General features: G+C 49.4%; 1 protein-coding gene across 2 annotated transcripts in view; it reads left to right on the top strand.

Annotated features, from left to right (window-relative positions):
• The window catches only part of ZFYVE28 (zinc finger, FYVE domain containing 28), a 60,808-nt gene that overhangs the window by 21,654 nt on the left and 22,727 nt on the right, over positions 1-16,427 (top strand). For both annotated transcript variants that reach the window (XM_008567803.1, XM_008567804.1), the window contains one exon: positions 5,391-6,623. In XM_008567803.1, coding sequence (XP_008566025.1) covers positions 5,391-6,623 — 1,233 coding nt within the window. The remainder of the gene's footprint in view (positions 1-5,390; positions 6,624-16,427) is intronic.

Below are 16,427 nucleotides of genomic sequence, written 5' to 3'. Positions count from 1 at the left end.
CCTCTGGAGGAAGAAAGCATCGTCTGTAACCACTATGATTCTTTCTTACCCAATGTCTGTCAGATAATCCAAAATTGCTAAAAAATATAAAGAGGCAAGAAAACGTGATTAACGGTCAAGAGAAGAGACAGAAAACTGATGCAGACTGCAGATGCTCCAGATAATACAGTAACATAGGACACAAACACAGTTATGATTAATATGTTAAAGAAAAGAGAAGAGGTGAATTAGATAAGAGGATGGAGAATTTAAACAGAGAATTGGAATCTATACAAAAAGAAAAATGATTTTCTAGAGCTAAGAAAATTCACAATCTGAAAATAAGGACACAGTAGATGGGTTTAGTAGCAGATTGGATCCAGCAGAACACAGAAGTAGTGAACTTGAGGACAGCTCAATAGAAGAGACCCTCACTGAAGCACAGAGAGGGGAAAGAATGGGAAAAACGAAGAAGTAAGTGACAACAAGAAAACAGAACAGAGCATAAGAGACGTGCAGCATACCCGAAAGGTCCAACGTACGTGACTGGAGTTCCAGAAATAGAGAGAATTCTGAGAAATAATGGCCAAGAATTTTCCAAAACTGATGAAAAATCTCTATTGACAGATTGAGCAGGCTCAAGAAAACTGAAAGCAAGATACACAAAACATATCTAGACATATCATAGTAAAATTGCCTAACACAATGAAAAGGTCTGAAAAACAGCAAGAGAAAAGGACACACTGCTTTGAAAGGAACATAAGAAATGTCTTCTCAAAAAGCACAAAAGCAAAGGAAGCCAGCAGGTAATGAAATGATGTATATTGAAAGTGCTGAAAGAAAAGAGCTGCCAACCAGAATTTTATAACTACCACAAGTATCCTTCAAAAAATGTAGGTGAAATAATGAATTATTCTGAAACACAAAGCCGAAGAAATTTGTTAGCAGCAGCCCCTGCACACAAAAAAAAACCAATTGGAGTTCTTCAGCAGAAAGAAATGTGACCTCAGATGGAAATGTGAAAATTCGAGTGAGAGTGAAGAACATTATGTGGGTTAATGTAAATGGACACTGACTGTACAAAACAATAATTGTAGTGTCTTGTGGAGTTTACACACAGCACGACAGTTCACGGTAGAAGTGGCAGAAAAGACAGAAAGGGGGTAAATGGAATTAAGTTGCAAGGTTCTAGCAGATTGGAGAAGTGATAAAATAAGTTATTTATATTAGACTGAAATCAAGGATGCCTGCTATAATATTAGGATAACACTGAAATAATAATTGAAGATATATAACCAGCAAATTCATAGAAGGAAAAAAATCCAAAATAAGGCAAGAAAGGAGGGAAAGAAGGACATAAAACAAATGGACCAAATAGGAAAAAGCCCACAAGTATATCGGTAATTACATTAAATGCAAGTGGACTACATAGTCCAAGCATAGAACTAAGAATACCAGGCTTGGTGAAAACAACAGCAGTTGTGTTTGCCTGACAAGAGACACATTCGGATATAAGGATATAAAAAATGTTGAAAGGGGACGGTGTAAACCATGCAAACACCAATCAAGGAAGTCAAATTAGCTGCACTTATGTCAAAGGAAACCTTACGGCAAGAAACGTTACTAGTGATAAAGAGAAATATTTCATACTGATGACAGGGCAGTCCGACAGGGAGATGTCACCATCCCAGATCTGTATGGATGGGCCGTCTAACACAGCTTTAAAACTTACATAAAGCAAATAACAGAAATACAAGGTGGACCAGACAAATCCAAAACCAGCAGGAGACTTTATCTCTCTATAGTTGATGGAATTAGGAAAAAGCCCTTGAGAATATAAGAAATCTGAATAGCGAAACTAAGAAACTTGACGTAATTGACAACAGTGTACTAATAATTGTCAGAATTCACATTCTTAAATGCATATGGACCATTTTTAAAGATTGATCACATGTTAGACCATAAAAAAAGCCACACAATGAACCTCAAAAGACAGAAATTATTCAGAGTATACTCTCTGACCACAGTGGAATTAAGCCAGATATCAAAGCAAACAAACAAAAATTGAAAAAATCCCCAAGTACATGAAAATTAAATAATACACTTCTAAGTGATTCATTGGTCACAGAAGTGGTAAGTGGAAATTTGAACTGTATGATAATGAAGATATGATATATTAAAAAATTTTAAGATGAAACTTAAGCAGTGATTTGAGGGAAATTTATATCACTAAATGCTATAAATTAAAACAGAAGAAAGGATGAAACTTAGTGATGTAAAATTCTATCTAAAGAGACTAGAATATAAGTTTGTCATAACTCAAGAAACGGGGAGGAAAGAAATAAAAATAAGAACAGACATAAGGGGCTGGCCCGGTGGCGCACTGGATAGTGCGCCGCTTGGGAAGCGCGGCGGCGCTCCCGCCCGAGGGTTCAGATCCCACATACGGACCGGCTCCCGCTCACTGGCTGAGTGAGGCGCGGGAGCAACACCGAGGGTTGCAATCCCGTTGCCAGTCCCCGGTCCGGTACGGGGGCAACACTGAGGGTTGCGATCCGTTGCCGGACACGGAAAAAAGACAAAAGACAAAAAAAAAAAAAGAACAGACATAAGTGAAATAGAAAACAAATATACGGTAGGGAAAAATCAAAGCCAAAAGTTGGTTCTTTAAAAAGATTAATAACATTAATTAATTAATTAATTAAATAAAATAGCAAGACTCGCCAAAAGAAAAGAAATAAAACACAAATCACCAATAATGATGGAAAAGGGACATCACTACGGGCCTCATAGACATCAAAGTGATAGTAAGAGGGTACTGTGAGCAATTGTATGTCAATACACTTGATAATTTGAATGAAATGGATAAATTTCCCAAAAGAGCAACTAACCAAAGCTGACAGAGAAGAAATAGAAAATCTTTTTGTCCAATATCTATTAAGGAAATTGAATCCATTATTTAAAAACTTTCCCACAAAATAAATTTCAGGCACAGTTGGCTTCCCTTATGTGTTCTAAACATTTCAGGAAGAAATAACACAACTCTTGTATAAACTCAGAGAATAAAAAAAGAGATAACATTTTCTAGCTCTTTTTTTTTTATGAGAGTATAATCTTGACAGTAAAACCTGACCAGGATATTATAAGGAACAGTTATAAGGAACAATCTTTCATGAACATAGATGCAAATGCCCTTAAAAAGATACTTGCAAATAAAATCCAACCATATATAAATAGGATAATATATCACGACCAAGAGAAACTTATTCCAGGTGTGCAAGATTGGTTTGATATTTGAAAATCAAAACAATGTTTTGCCACATTTTGAAAAGAGGGAGAAAAATTATGTAATTTTGAAAGATATAGAAAAAGCATTTGAAAAAATTCAATACCTATTTTATGATGAAAACATCTCTTAGCAAACTAAGAATATAAAGGAAATTTCCTAATCTGATAAGATACATAGATAGATACAGGTACAGACGTGTGTGTGTGTATGCGTGTGCATGCACGCGTGCATGTGTGTTTGTGTGCGTGTGCGTTCATGTGTGTGTGTGCGTGCACGTGCGCTTATGTGTTTGTGTGTGTGTGAGTGCATGCGCGTGCGCCTGTGTGCGTGCGTGCGTGTGTGCGCACGCTACAACAAATATCCCTGAGACTGGGAATGACATAAAGATGTGTGCTGCTCACCACTCCCACTTAACATTGTACGGGTGGTCTAGCCCGTGCAATACGGCAAGAATAAAAGGAAAATTCAAAAGTTATACAGGATTGGAAAGGAAGAAATAAAATTGTCATTATATATAGATAATATGATCAAGTACCTAGGAAATCCAGAGAAATCTTTAAGCTATTAGATATAATAAGCAGATTTCACGAGGTCACTGGATGAAAGATCAGCATACAGAAATAAATGGTCTTTCTACATGCCAGCAATAAACAAATCCAAATTAAAATAAAATACCCTCTATTATAGTATCAGTAAATTTTAAATACTTAAGCCTAAATCAAAGATGTCTAAGGCTGCCACTGAAAGTTATAAAATGTTATTGACATAAATTTTAAAAGACTAAATAAATAGAAAACAACTCCATATCCAGGAAATGGAACATTTAATACTGTGAAGATATCAGTTATTCTCCAGTAATCTTTAAATGCGGTGCCATCTCAACCAAAATCCCAGAAGGCGTTTTCTTTTCTTTTTCTTTGCAGGAATTGGCAGACTGATTCTAAAATTCATATGGAAATGCAAGGACCTGGAATAGCCAAGAAGAAGGAACAGAACATTATTTATTTATGCTAGTACTGATGGCCTTTGGGTAGTTTCCACAAATAGTGCGGCTGTGACCAGCCTTGTGTTTGCCTCTTGGTGAATATATGTGTGCATTTCTGTGACGTGCGCTTGGTAAACAAGGAGCAAAGCTGGCGACACTTTCCATTGTGAAGCTATCATAATGCTGACAGATGTATGCAAGGGTGGCTTTCTACCCACTCAGCGGAAGAGAAAGTCAGGAAACAGACGTGTATGGTCCCCTGGTTCATGACAGTGTGACACTGCAGAACAGTGGGGAACGGTTTTTTCCCCAGTAAACGGGCTGAGTTGATAGATGTCCGTAGGAGAAAAAAGTGTCTCACAGGGTATTCATTGGTATCTGGATCCCTACCACAATCATATACAAACGTCTACTCCAGATAGAGTGCAGACATAAATGTGAAAAGTAAAGCAATAAAGATTCTAGAGGAAAACATTGAGGAGAACATTTTGTGACTCTGGAGTAGGCAAACATTTCCTAAACAGGACACAAAAGCACTAGCCATAAAGAAAAAATGTGACTTATTGGACTTTATTAAAAATTGAAAACTTCATTCCATCAAAAGACACCATGAAGAGAATGAAAAGGCAGGCCACAGAGGTGGGGACATACGCAGCCACGAGTGCCATCCAAGGCATGCAAAGAGTGCCCATCCACCAGTCAGGAAGGACTGACAACCTGATTAAAAACGGGCGAAGGACTTGCGTAGGCGCTTCGCACAGAAGACACCTAAGGGCCGATGAGAGGGGGGCTGGTGTTCAGCCTTGTTAGTCATCAGGCTGAAGCAGTTTAAAGCGACAATGAGATACCGTGCACACCCACCAGAAGGAGACGATTTAGAGGCCTAGTGTTTGTGAGGGCCTGGGGCGAGCAGAGCTGTCAGCTGAGGCACGTGGATGGGTCCAAGCTGCTCAGGACGCTGTGACCCATGTTGTACTGGAGGAAACGTCCTGGTGCCGTGGGAGTTCGGTCGCAAGCATTCAACACCTGGTTTTGTTTCTGCTGGTGCAGGCTTCAGGGCACTGTGTCCCCTCTTGGCCGGGGAGGCTGGTGTAGCCTTTTGGACCCTCACTCTTGTTTTCTGTCTTGACCTCTCAGGGATTTGCTGCAGACGCTGACCGAGGAGGAGCTGCACACGCTGGAGCGGAACCTCTGCATTTCCCAAGAGGTGGAGTTCCCCCTCCGGGCTGACGTACAGGTGCCCACGGCCCTGGCACCCGCCTTTCCCACACCCCTCCCCGCCGAGGAGCCGCTGTCAGCCAAGGCCCCAGACCCGGAGGCGGAGCTGGCCTGCTCCATGCAGTACGATGACCAGGAGCTGGAGCAGCTCAGCCGCATGGTCCACAGGGCTGGGGACGAGATGTCGTCCCTGCTCTCGCCGCCCAGTGCCTGCCAGTCCCCCGCGCACAGGCCAGGGGCTGAGGGCAGCCCCCGTGGGGAGGCGTCTCCAGGCAGGGTGCGGCTGCCGTCGGGTGGCGACGAAGAGGAGCGGGTGTTCTTCATGGACGACGTGCATGAAGAGTCCCCGGGCGGCCCGTTGGGGTGGGCGGGCAGCCCCCATGCGGGCCCCCAGGAGAGAGGGCAGGGGCTGCAGGGCAGGGAGGCGGCGCTTGGTGCACGTGCCACACAGAAGGAGGAGGACGTGAGCAACAACAACGTCGTGGGCGGCGCGGCGTGGGTGGCCGGCCTGGCGGGCTCCGGCTCCTGCACCTGCCTGGACTCTCAGCTGCACCGGGACGGCTGGGAGGCGCGAGCGGATGGTGCCGAGACGGCCGAGATGATCGCCCACCGGACAGGGGGCATGAAGCTCTCGGCCACGGTCATCTTCAATCCCAAATCGCCCACCTGCCTGGACTCTGCCAGCGCCACCCAGGAAGCCCCAGGCTGCGGTACTTCTGCAGCAGAGCCTGTGGCCGAAGGGACAGACGGTGGCCCCCACAAACTCAGCTCTGCGGCCACCACCTGCCTCCTCAATTCCTGCGTGTGCTGCGGGAGCTGCGGGGACGGCAGGGAGGACGCTGTGGAGCGTCTGCGGGAGAAGTGCAGCCCTGGAAGCATCGTCAGTGCCTCTTACCCCACCGGCTTAGCCAAGGCCAGTGACAAGGGCCCCGAGAGACTGGATGAGGCCCGGCTGGCCCCCCAGTCCCGCCTGCCCTCAGAAGACGCCTCTGACAGGCAGGATCCCAAAGCCCCTTCTGCCAACAAGTGCCTGGCACATGCCTCAGGTTCCCAGGTGGACACAGTGAACGGGTCACAAGGAGAGACCACAGTGGCAAGTGAGCGGGAGGAGCCCTCGGTCCAGGGGCAGCCTCAGCACCCGCCGGGCTCCAGGTAAGAGCCGGTTCTGTCTGGGCACCCGGGAGTCCTCTTTGCATCCGGGGCACGTCGTGTTGGCTGATTCTCAGAGGATGGAAATGTGTTCAGGGGGGCTTCTGGCCACCGGCAGGTGTGGGCGCAGGCCCAGGCCAGTGGTCTGTGTGAGCAGGAAGGAGGGGTGGGCGGCAGGGGAGGCGCCCGCCCTGCAGGATAAGAATTGTCCCCTGTGGGCCCCCACCTCCTGTTTCTGACGTCACCTTTCCGGGGACATGGCACAGTGAAGCCCTCAGTCCAGCCCCTTTGCTGTTGTGGCCCATCCGCGTAGGGAGGGCTGGGCAGTGGCAGCGGGCATGGCACTACCACCTCTGCTCGCCCTGGGCCTCGTCTGAGTGTGCCGTCCACTTTGCTTTGCTGCCACCGTGGCTGCTCAGCTCACACGGGCTGAACCGAGGGGCACGACTCTCAGCAGTGAGCTTGAGTCCCAGGAGCCACGGTGGGACCCGAGAGCAGCCTCGGGCAAACTCTCAGGCAGTGTTCCCAGGGCCTCGGCCCCTCCCGGGACTCTCCTCCTTGGCCTGCCGTCGGGGAAGTGGGGGGCTGTGCTGCCCTCTCTTCTCCCTGAGAGGCTCGAGGCTGGGAAGGCAGCAGGGTGGGGCTGCAGGACACGCACGTTTCCTCAGACCGAGGCCCCTCTCTCTTCTGTGCTCCCTACTGCTCTGGATTTATCCCAAACAAAGCAGATTCAAGAAGCACTGGCCCAGTGCCCATCATGGGCCCGCTTCGTCCTTAACACTGAAGATGGGAGGGACATGGGGGTGCTGGCCCAGCCTCTGTGGTTCTTGCTTGGCCATTGAACTGTCAGATGATGGGCCTTTTGCCAGGACCCTGCCCTGCGGGGCTCCCACCCTGGCTGGGGCCGTGCCCACAGGCCTCTTTAACAAAGCAAGGAAGGGAGGGGCTCACCTGGAGGCTGGAGAAACCCCCCAGGAGCCGTGGGAGGTGGGCACAGAGGGGTGGGCAGCAGGAGGGGGACAGGGAGGGGACAGGTGCAGGGAGTGAGAGCCTCCTTTGAACAATGGCCTGGGCAGGCCTAGGAGGGGGTGTCCTCACGCCAGGGGGATGGGTGTCTGGGTGCAGGGAAGATGCCTCCTTCTTCCTGTGCCTTGTCCTCCCTGGGGCAGCACATGGCCACGGTCCTCCTGGGCAGTGTGAGCAGGAGCCGGGAAGATGCCCGGGGCTGTCAGGGCTGCTCGGCCTTCATGCTTTCCGTGCAGAGCTCGAGGCCTCTGTGCCCAGGCTGGGCAGCCGAGGCTCGGCCACGGGCTGTGTGGGGCTGGGGGGCTCTGCCCTCCCTCCCCCCAGCCCCTGGTGACCTCTAGTCCCCGCTCTGCCTCACGGATTCGCCGCTTCTGGACTCGCTGCTTCTGGACCTTCCTTCTGGACGGAGTCACACATTATGTGACCTTTTCTGTCCAGCTCCTGCTGAGCACCATGTTTCCAGGCCTCATCCACGTGAAAGCACAAGTCAGAACTCCATTTCTTTCAATGGTTGAATAACATAATAATAATAATAGTGATAAGTGTGGCTGGGCCACCTTCTGTCTGCCCGCTCACCGGTCGGTGGGTGTGAGGGGCTTCTCCTGTTTGGCTGTTGAGAATAACACGCTGTGACAGTTTGCGGGCAGGTTTTCGTGTGGACACGTTTTCAGCTCTTTTGTGTATCTGTCTGGAAGTGGAACTGGTGGGTCACGTGGGTCACGTGGTGACTCTGTGCTTAACTTTTTGAGGAACTGCCAGACTGTTTTCCACGGTGGCTGCATTTACATCCCCCCAGCTGTGCGCGAGGGGTCCAGTCTCACCTCATCCTTGCCAACCCTTGATGCGGCCTGAGATTTTTTAACAGTTTTGTCCTTAGAGCACATCCCGCTAGAATATACAGTCAACTGATTGCTTTAAAGTCACTTGAAATTGTCCCTCTCCTTGAGGTTATGCCACCAGTTTTACTCTCAGCAAGTTAGTTTGTTTCATTCAGCCTCAGATGTACAGCGATGCTGTTTACATTTCACGCAGTTTTATAATCATGTGGAATATTTGCACAGTTCCCAGTCAAATCCACAGACTAAGATGTACCCAGAGAAGTCTGTCCAAAGGAGCCTTACTCTCCCCTGCCCCTGAAGAGAACAGTTTTTAATTTTGTTTTGCTGCTGGCCAGTGGGATCCGAACCCTTGACCTTGATGTTACAACACCACACTCTAACCAAGGGAGCCAACCAGCCAGCTCAATTTTTCAAGTTTTAAAACTGTAGGTGAAGATACCTAGGCAGAATATACAGATGCTCACGCGTGTTGTCCCCCCGTATTTGGTAAAGGCTCCCGCTGCCCCTCCTCTGCCTTGCGTTCCTGCTCCATGGTACTTTCTAGAGATGTCCCCACTTTCCAGCTGCGTAGGACCTTCCCCCACCCCCGTGTGGCTGGACCAGCGTGTGCTCAGTCAGGCCCTGCTGCTGGCTTTGGCTTTGGGGTTGTTTTTGGACTTTTATTATTACAGACGGTGCTACAGTGAGCAGCCCCAAGTAAGCGTCCTCACCTATTTGTGATAAGTCTGTTTTTGAGATGCAGTCCCAGCGTCGTGGCCACATCAAATGGGATGAATTCTTTTCTAAAAGGCTGCTGGATGGCTTTCTTCCTCAGGGCCTCACATTCAGTCCACCCGTAAGTGAGTCATTTTTCTGCAAGGTTGATCTGAAACTGTCACACATTTTCTCACAGGATGGGGGAATTTTCAGTTTTTGACCTGCCCTTTTTTGTGCTGTTTGGGCAGGTGACAGCCAGTGGACGCCCCCCATGTGGAACCTTCTCCCGTGAGCACACAGCTCTTCACATCACACCTCAGCTTTGCAGGCCTCATCAGCTCAGCACCTACACTGAAGCTCAGCCGAGAAAAGTAAGAAAGGAAAGGGAGCCTGCAAGGTGGCCTCAAGGGGCAGTCTCATCTCCCAAGGAAGCATTGTTGGAAGGTGCAGAGGATCCGGGGATGAAAGCACATGGCAGGTGGCCAGGCAATTGGGACCACCATGCATTTGGTCCAGGACCTTGGACAGCGGTGCCAGGAGCCAGCACTGTGCTCAGAGGGAGCTGGGGGGTCATGTCAGCAGACGACAGCAGCTGGCGCCTGTCCCATCCATGGGCAGCACGTACACTGGGAGCGTCATTCTTTCACTCACTCACTCATTAATTTGTGTCACAAGCACATTTCTGAGTTCCTGAGCCAGGTGCCGGAGACCCACCGAGAAACAAGACAGACGGGGCCTGTCGTCACAGAGTGTAGCCACACACCAATATAGAGGTGGCAAGGCAGCAGGTATTGTTAAGACAGACAGACACAAAAGACAGCTTCACACAGGCAGAAAGATCGCTAAAATGCACACGGCGAGATGTCAGGAAGTCTGGTTGGTGTTAAGTCACGTTCATGCGAGGCTTCACAGTGAAGCAGCCGGTCTCATGCACAGGTGTGGGTGTGGTTTTTCCTCCCATTTTGCAGATGGAGAGACTGAGACCAAGAGGTTGACATTGCCTTACCTCAAAGTGCCTGGAAGGGTTGGTCGCCTCTAGCTCCTGCCAGCAGCATGAGCCCGATCTGCTGTCTCACGGTACCCTGGACTTGGTGCTGTCGTCCCGATTTGACTGTGGGACCTCTCGTCCAGCAGGTGGCTCTGCAGCCCCTGTGACATGTGGCGTGGCCCTGTGCTCACGGGCTTCTGGTCCCAGGTGGCAGTCAGACCTCTGCGTGCTCCTGATGAAGGAAGCGCACGGAGCTGAGGTGATGGACCTGCTGTGAGGCCAGATGCCCCAAGACACCTGCAGCGTGTGCTTCTGGTCAGGTAGCAGATGGCCTCCAGGTGGAGGGCGGGGCCGGGGCACCTGCCAGGGGGACGAGCGCAGGCTGGGAAGCAGATCGGCAGGGGCTGGTGGAACGAGCGGATCGGCAGGGGCTGGACCCAGCCAGGAGAAGCCGCTCTCTGGGGCATTTCCCCAGGCCCCACCCGATCCCACCGGTGCCATCACCCAGAGTGGCTGGACGTTGCCCATGGCAGACACAGATGAATCAGCCCCATCGATGGGAATGTTCTGGAACCTGTGTCCTTCAGCTGTCTTCCTTTTACTGGCTTCTTTCTTCCCCTTTCAGCGGTCACAGATGAACCTTTTTTGGAAAAGTTGACATTTTTAAAAAAGCTTGTTTTCCTGTCCGAAGTCACCTCAGTGGGCCAGGACCTTCCGCACTCTTGAAGCCGGGTCAGTAAGTTACTAAGGACGGAAGCCGCTGGCGCCCGGCCTGTGTCCCTTCTGGGGACGTGCTGAAGTGTTGCCAGCCGCTGCCTTCTGTAAAAGGGAACACCAATTCCCTCTTTTTGCTAATTATAAATGCGGTTTCTGTTCATTGTAGAAACTTTGGAGAATGTAAAAAAAGAATAAAAGAAGGAAACAAAATCACCTCAAATCTTATGAGCAGCTTTTATTCCTTTTTTTTGTTTAGCGCGTATGGCTGTCCTGCCTTCAGAGCATCTCAGCCTCAGGGAGGTCTCAGAACTGTCGCCGTTTGTCCCACTCGGAAGGCCGGGCCTCCTCAGCATTATTCGTCGCTGTGGCTACGTTTGGGTCTGGCTGGCGACCCCCGCTCCCTGTTGCACATTCCGTGGGCCTCCCTGGCCGTACACCCTTGGGTGGAGTGACAGGAGTCTCGCAGGGCCGAGCTGGGCGCGGGAGGGAGGCCGAGGCTCTTCCCTGGGCTGCTGAGGTGCTGACACTCGGTGCTCCTTCCTTCCGGGGCTTGGCAGTGGCAGACAGTTGGCGCCAGGGGCATGTCTTCTGGGGGAATCTCTGGGACGTGGCACCTCCTCGCCTCTTGGGACAGAGTGATCAGAGGTGTGTGCTCCTTCTGCAAACATGGGGGCAGCGGCAGGGAGAAAAGATGGCACCCATGGGCTGGCGAGTGGCCTAAACCTCAGTCTTGTTGTCTGCAAAGTGGGCTGACAAGAGTCCCAGCTCACGCGGCGTCTTTAAGGGAAGCGGGGCTCTGCAGGGGGAGAGTCGCCGTGGCCCTCGGTGTCTTCGCGCCTTGCCATCACTGGCACCTTGGTCCTCACATCACTCGGCTGTGGCCGCTCCTCGTGGTCACTGATTTCACTGTTTCCTGCACCCCTTCCCCCCGTACTCAGCCCCTGTGGCAGTGTGTCGGCTGGATGGGGTGATGGCAGGCCTTCCTGTGGTCCTCTGTCCCTGTGCTGACCAGTGGCTGGCCCGTACCTCAGCTTGCTCCTCCCGCCTGGCTCCTCTCCAGTGGGCACCTCGCCCTCCTCTGTGCCGTGGCCCTGGGGTGCCCCGGTCCTGTCCACCCTCTTCCCGATAGGGAGGCGACTGCTGGGGATCAGTCTGGGTCCCTCCAAGCCGTGCGGGGGTGCGGGGAGCAGATGCAGCCTCAGCCCAGCCCAGGGGAGGGCAGGACGTGGCTGGCACACCCGGGAAGGAACAGCTGAGCATGAGCCGCCAGGGCCGGCTGGCACTTCCGACCCGCTTTGTTCCTGCAGCGGCCTCCCCGCGTGGCAGTGGCATCGGGACTGGCCACTCCCTGCCCTGGCTCAGCCCTGCCCTGGGGGGGCCTCGTCCAAGCGCCACTGCTGTCCTCTGGCCTCGGTGGCCTGGAAGGAGGTGCTCCCTCTGCCACAGTGGGACTGACAGCCGCAGCTTCTGGTGCTGGCCATCGGGCTTGTGGAGGAGGCCCCAGTGTGTCAGTCCTGAGCTGGATCTTCAGAGGTAAGAGGGAGTGAGTCAAGGCGCGGGAGTGGTTGGCACAGTGTGCCGCCGAGGCGGGCTCACCGCTCAGTGACCCACGACATACAGCAGCTGTCTCCCAGCCTGGCCCCCGTCACTGGGTTCTCCTGGGCTCAGAGGACATGGGGGCCTCCAGGTGGGCTGCCAGTGCTGCCGGGCTTCGCAGAGGACCCTTCCGCAATGGAGGTCACAGGGTGACTTAGTCTGGGACTTGGGCAGCTGACCGTGTGACCTCGGAAGCTGGTCCTGCCCCTCGGGCCTCTCCCTTTCTCACTGGGATGCACACACCGCTGCTGTTTCCACCAGAGCCAACCAGGCCCAGCTCAGGGTGCCAGCCTGGCCTTTGCAACCACCGGTCCCATAGCATGTGTCCCCCAGGCCCTGTCAGGGATGCTAAAGCCTCCCACCCACTTCATGCCCTGGAAGGAAAAACAAGAATGATTGAGTGGTTTAAAAATAGAGGAGGACTGGAATTAATTAGACTCTTGAAAAACAGATTAGGCATAATGACTGTCACCCAGTCAGTCGTTCATAAGTGATGGGGCTTTGTGGGCTGACACAGGGTGATATGGGGACAAGACCAGAGCCAGAGAGAGAGCAGGGCTGTTCTCCCCAGAGCCCCTCACCGGCACCAACTGTACAACCTCAGCGAGCAGTGACCCCTGAGTCACTGGAACCCCACAAGGGACAGTGACAACCCCTAGGCCCTTGCGTGGAGTGCTGAATTCAGTAGGCGCTCAGGCAAGGGGGGACCCACAGGGGTGCTGTCCCTGTTGCTGTTGGGCCTCCTGCTCATTCACAGCCTGTGCAGAGCTGGAGAGGATGCACGGGCCTGGCTGTGCTCTGGGGGGAGAGAGGCCTGGCCAAGGGTCACCCACAACAGCCCCCCCAGCCTCATCTGCCCCCACCATGATCCCAGCCAGCTCCCAGCCCCACAGGCACCCTCGTCCCCATGACTTGGGCTTCTCCAGCCTGGCCTCCTCACTGCACCCCAGACCTCTAACGCTGTCCTGCACCATCCCATCCCTGCTCCTTCCCCGCTACTGCCATTGTCCTCACCGGTGGCTCGAGCTACACTGAAAGAGTTCCTCGCCATCCTCTTGCCCTCACACTCCCCGTCCGGTCCTCCAGCCAGTGCCGGGAAGAAATTAGGATTGTTTCATAACACAGAGAGTGCCAATGGGCAGCTCCATTAGTGAAAGCAATCAGGGAAGGCTTCCCCTAGGAGGTGGCATTTGCTGAGACTGGAATGAAGGGAATGGGTTGCAGGAAAGGTGCCAGGTAGAGGATCTGTGCAGCCCAGGGCCTGGGAGGGAGCAGGGGAACGAGAGGAGAGCCGAGGATGTGAGGCAGGGTAGGGAATCTCAGAGAGGTTTGTCTGGCAGAGTGGCCAGGAGATATTTTTCTGAGAGGAGAAGCAGCATCCTAGGTGGTAGCATGTACACATGGTGGTGACGTGGCTGCCTGGTATCTTAAAAATAGTTTTAAACAGCTTTATGGAAATATAATTGCATACAATAAGTGGCATTACATGAGAGTTCCAGTTCCTCCATCTCCTTGTCAACACTTAGTATGGTCGGCCTTTTTAACTTTAGCCATTCTGATAGGTGTGAAGTGCTATCTCATTGTGGTTTTAATTTGCATTTCCCTAAGAAATAATGATGTTGAGCATCTTTTCCTGTGCTATTTGCCATCAGTATATGTTTTTTGGTAAAGTGTCTGTTCAGATCTTTTGCTGTTTCTTTCAATTGGGTTGTTTGTTTCTGTATTGAATTTTGAGAATTCTTTAAATATTCTGGATATAAGTCCATTATTGGATATGTGACTTGAAAATATTTCTTCCTAATTGGTGGCATGTCTTTTCATTCTGACAGTATCGTCTGAAGAGCAGAAGTTCTTGATTTTCATGAAGTCCAATTTATCAATTTTTTTATTTTATGGATTGTGATTTTGGCATCATATCTAAGAATTATTTTTATAATCCCAAATCACAAAAGTTTTTCCTGTGTTTTCTCTGGATATCTTATGCTTTTAGGTTTTACATTTATGTCTGATTCCATTTAGAATTAAGTTTTGTATATGCTGTGAGGCATGGATCAAAGTTCTGATTTGTTTTGCATAAGGAAAGCCTATTATTCCAGAATTATTTGTTGGAAAAGACTATCCTTTCTCCACTGAATTGCCTTTGTACTTTGTCAAAAGTCAGTTGGCCAAATTTGTGTGGGTTTATTGCTGGACTCTCTAGTCTTTCTACTGATCTATTTGCCTGTACTGATACCTCTACCCCACTCTCTTGAACATAGTCTCATAACAAGCCTTAGAGTCAGGTAGTGTAAGTCTCCAACTTTTTTCTTCTTTTTCAAAGTTGTTTTGTTCATTCTGCATCCTTTGTGTTTCCGTATGAATTTTAGAACCAGATTGTCAATTTTTTCAGAAAAAAAAAAAAGCCTGCTGTCATTTTGATTGGGATTATGTGGAATCTATATATGAATTAGGGAAGAATTAACATCTTAATAATATTGAGTCTTCTGATTCATGAGCACAGTATATCTCTCCATTTATTTAGGTATTTAATTTTTCTCATTGTTTCTTGGTTTTATTGTACATCTTTGTACATCTTTTGTCTGGTTTATCTGTTAAGTACTTTATACTTTTTCATGCTATTTTAAGAGGTATTTTTTTTTTGTAATTTCAATTTCCAATTGTTCACTGCTAATATATAGAAAAAAATTGATTTTTGTACATTGATCTTTTATCCTACAACCTTGCTAAACTCACTTTATTAGTTTTGGTAGTTTTTTTGCTTTGTTTTTTGAAGATTTTATTAGATTTTCTGCCTCGATGATCTTGTCATCCAAGAATAAAGACAGTTTTACTCCTTCTCTTCAATTGGATGTCCTTTATTTCTTTTTCTTGCATTTTTTTAATGAGCCAGAACCTCCAGTACAGTGTTGAATAGAAGTGATGACATAGGATAATTTTGCCATGTTCCAGAGCATTCAGTATCTACCATTGTGACATGAGCTGGAGGATTTTCATAAATGCCCTATATCTTCCAAAATAAAAAGGAGGTTTGCTCCTGTTCCTAGTTTGCTGAAAACTTTAATCAAGAATAAATGGATTTTCTCAAATGCTTTTTCTTCGTCCTTTGGGATGGTCATATAGCTTTTCTGTTTTAGTCTGTTAATGTGATAAATCATATCGATTGATGTTCAGATGTTAAGCCAACCTTGCATTCCTGGGGTGTTCCATACTTGGCATGAGGTGTTATCCTTTTAATACATTGTTGGCTTTGACTTGTTAAAATTTTGCTAGGAATTTTGCATCTATGTTTGTGAGGAGTGTTGGGCAGTGGTTTTCTTTTCTTCTAATACCCATTTCTAGCTTGGTTGTCAGAGTAATGCTGGGATCCTAAAATGAGTTGGGGAACATTCCCACCTCTTTAATTTTCTAGACGAGTTTGTGTAGAATTGGCATTATTTCTGTATTAAGTATTAGATAGACTTCATTGGTGAAGCCATCTGGGCCCGGAGTTTTCTTTGTGGGAAGATTTTTAACTACAAATTCCATTTCTTTGTAGATGTGTTTCTATTCAGTTACCCATGTCTTGTTTCATCAGTGGGGGAGTTTGTTTGCCTCAATGCTGCAGGATCCTTCGTCCCTGCCATCCTCCTGACCCCCGACAAGTGCTGATGACACCACACAGTCCTCTGCTCAGGACCCTCCAGGGCTCCCTGTTCTCCCTGCCTCTTGGCATCAACCTTGGTGACCTGACCCAGCCCAGCCAATCCTCCCCCAGGCTGGCTTTCCTCCTCCCTGCCATCATGTTCCATCAGACAGAGGCCCTGCTTCTAGACCTTCTCTGGCTCTTCCGCCTCTGGTCCTTATCTGCTCCTTAAGCCATTATCCCCTCTATGCTGTGATGTCCCTACCTGTCCCTTCTGCACCTAGCCACCATAGTACAGTCCCATGTGGTGCCTTAGACGAGCT

The sequence above is a fragment of the Galeopterus variegatus genome, unplaced genomic scaffold (genome assembly GCF_000696425.1).
Source record: "Galeopterus variegatus unplaced genomic scaffold, G_variegatus-3.0.2 Scaffold347, whole genome shotgun sequence".
In the NCBI taxonomy this organism is placed as follows: Eukaryota; Metazoa; Chordata; class Mammalia; order Dermoptera; family Cynocephalidae; genus Galeopterus; species Galeopterus variegatus.
The sequence above is the reverse complement of the archived record's forward strand: the minus strand, read 5'-3'. Positions and strand labels throughout refer to the sequence as shown.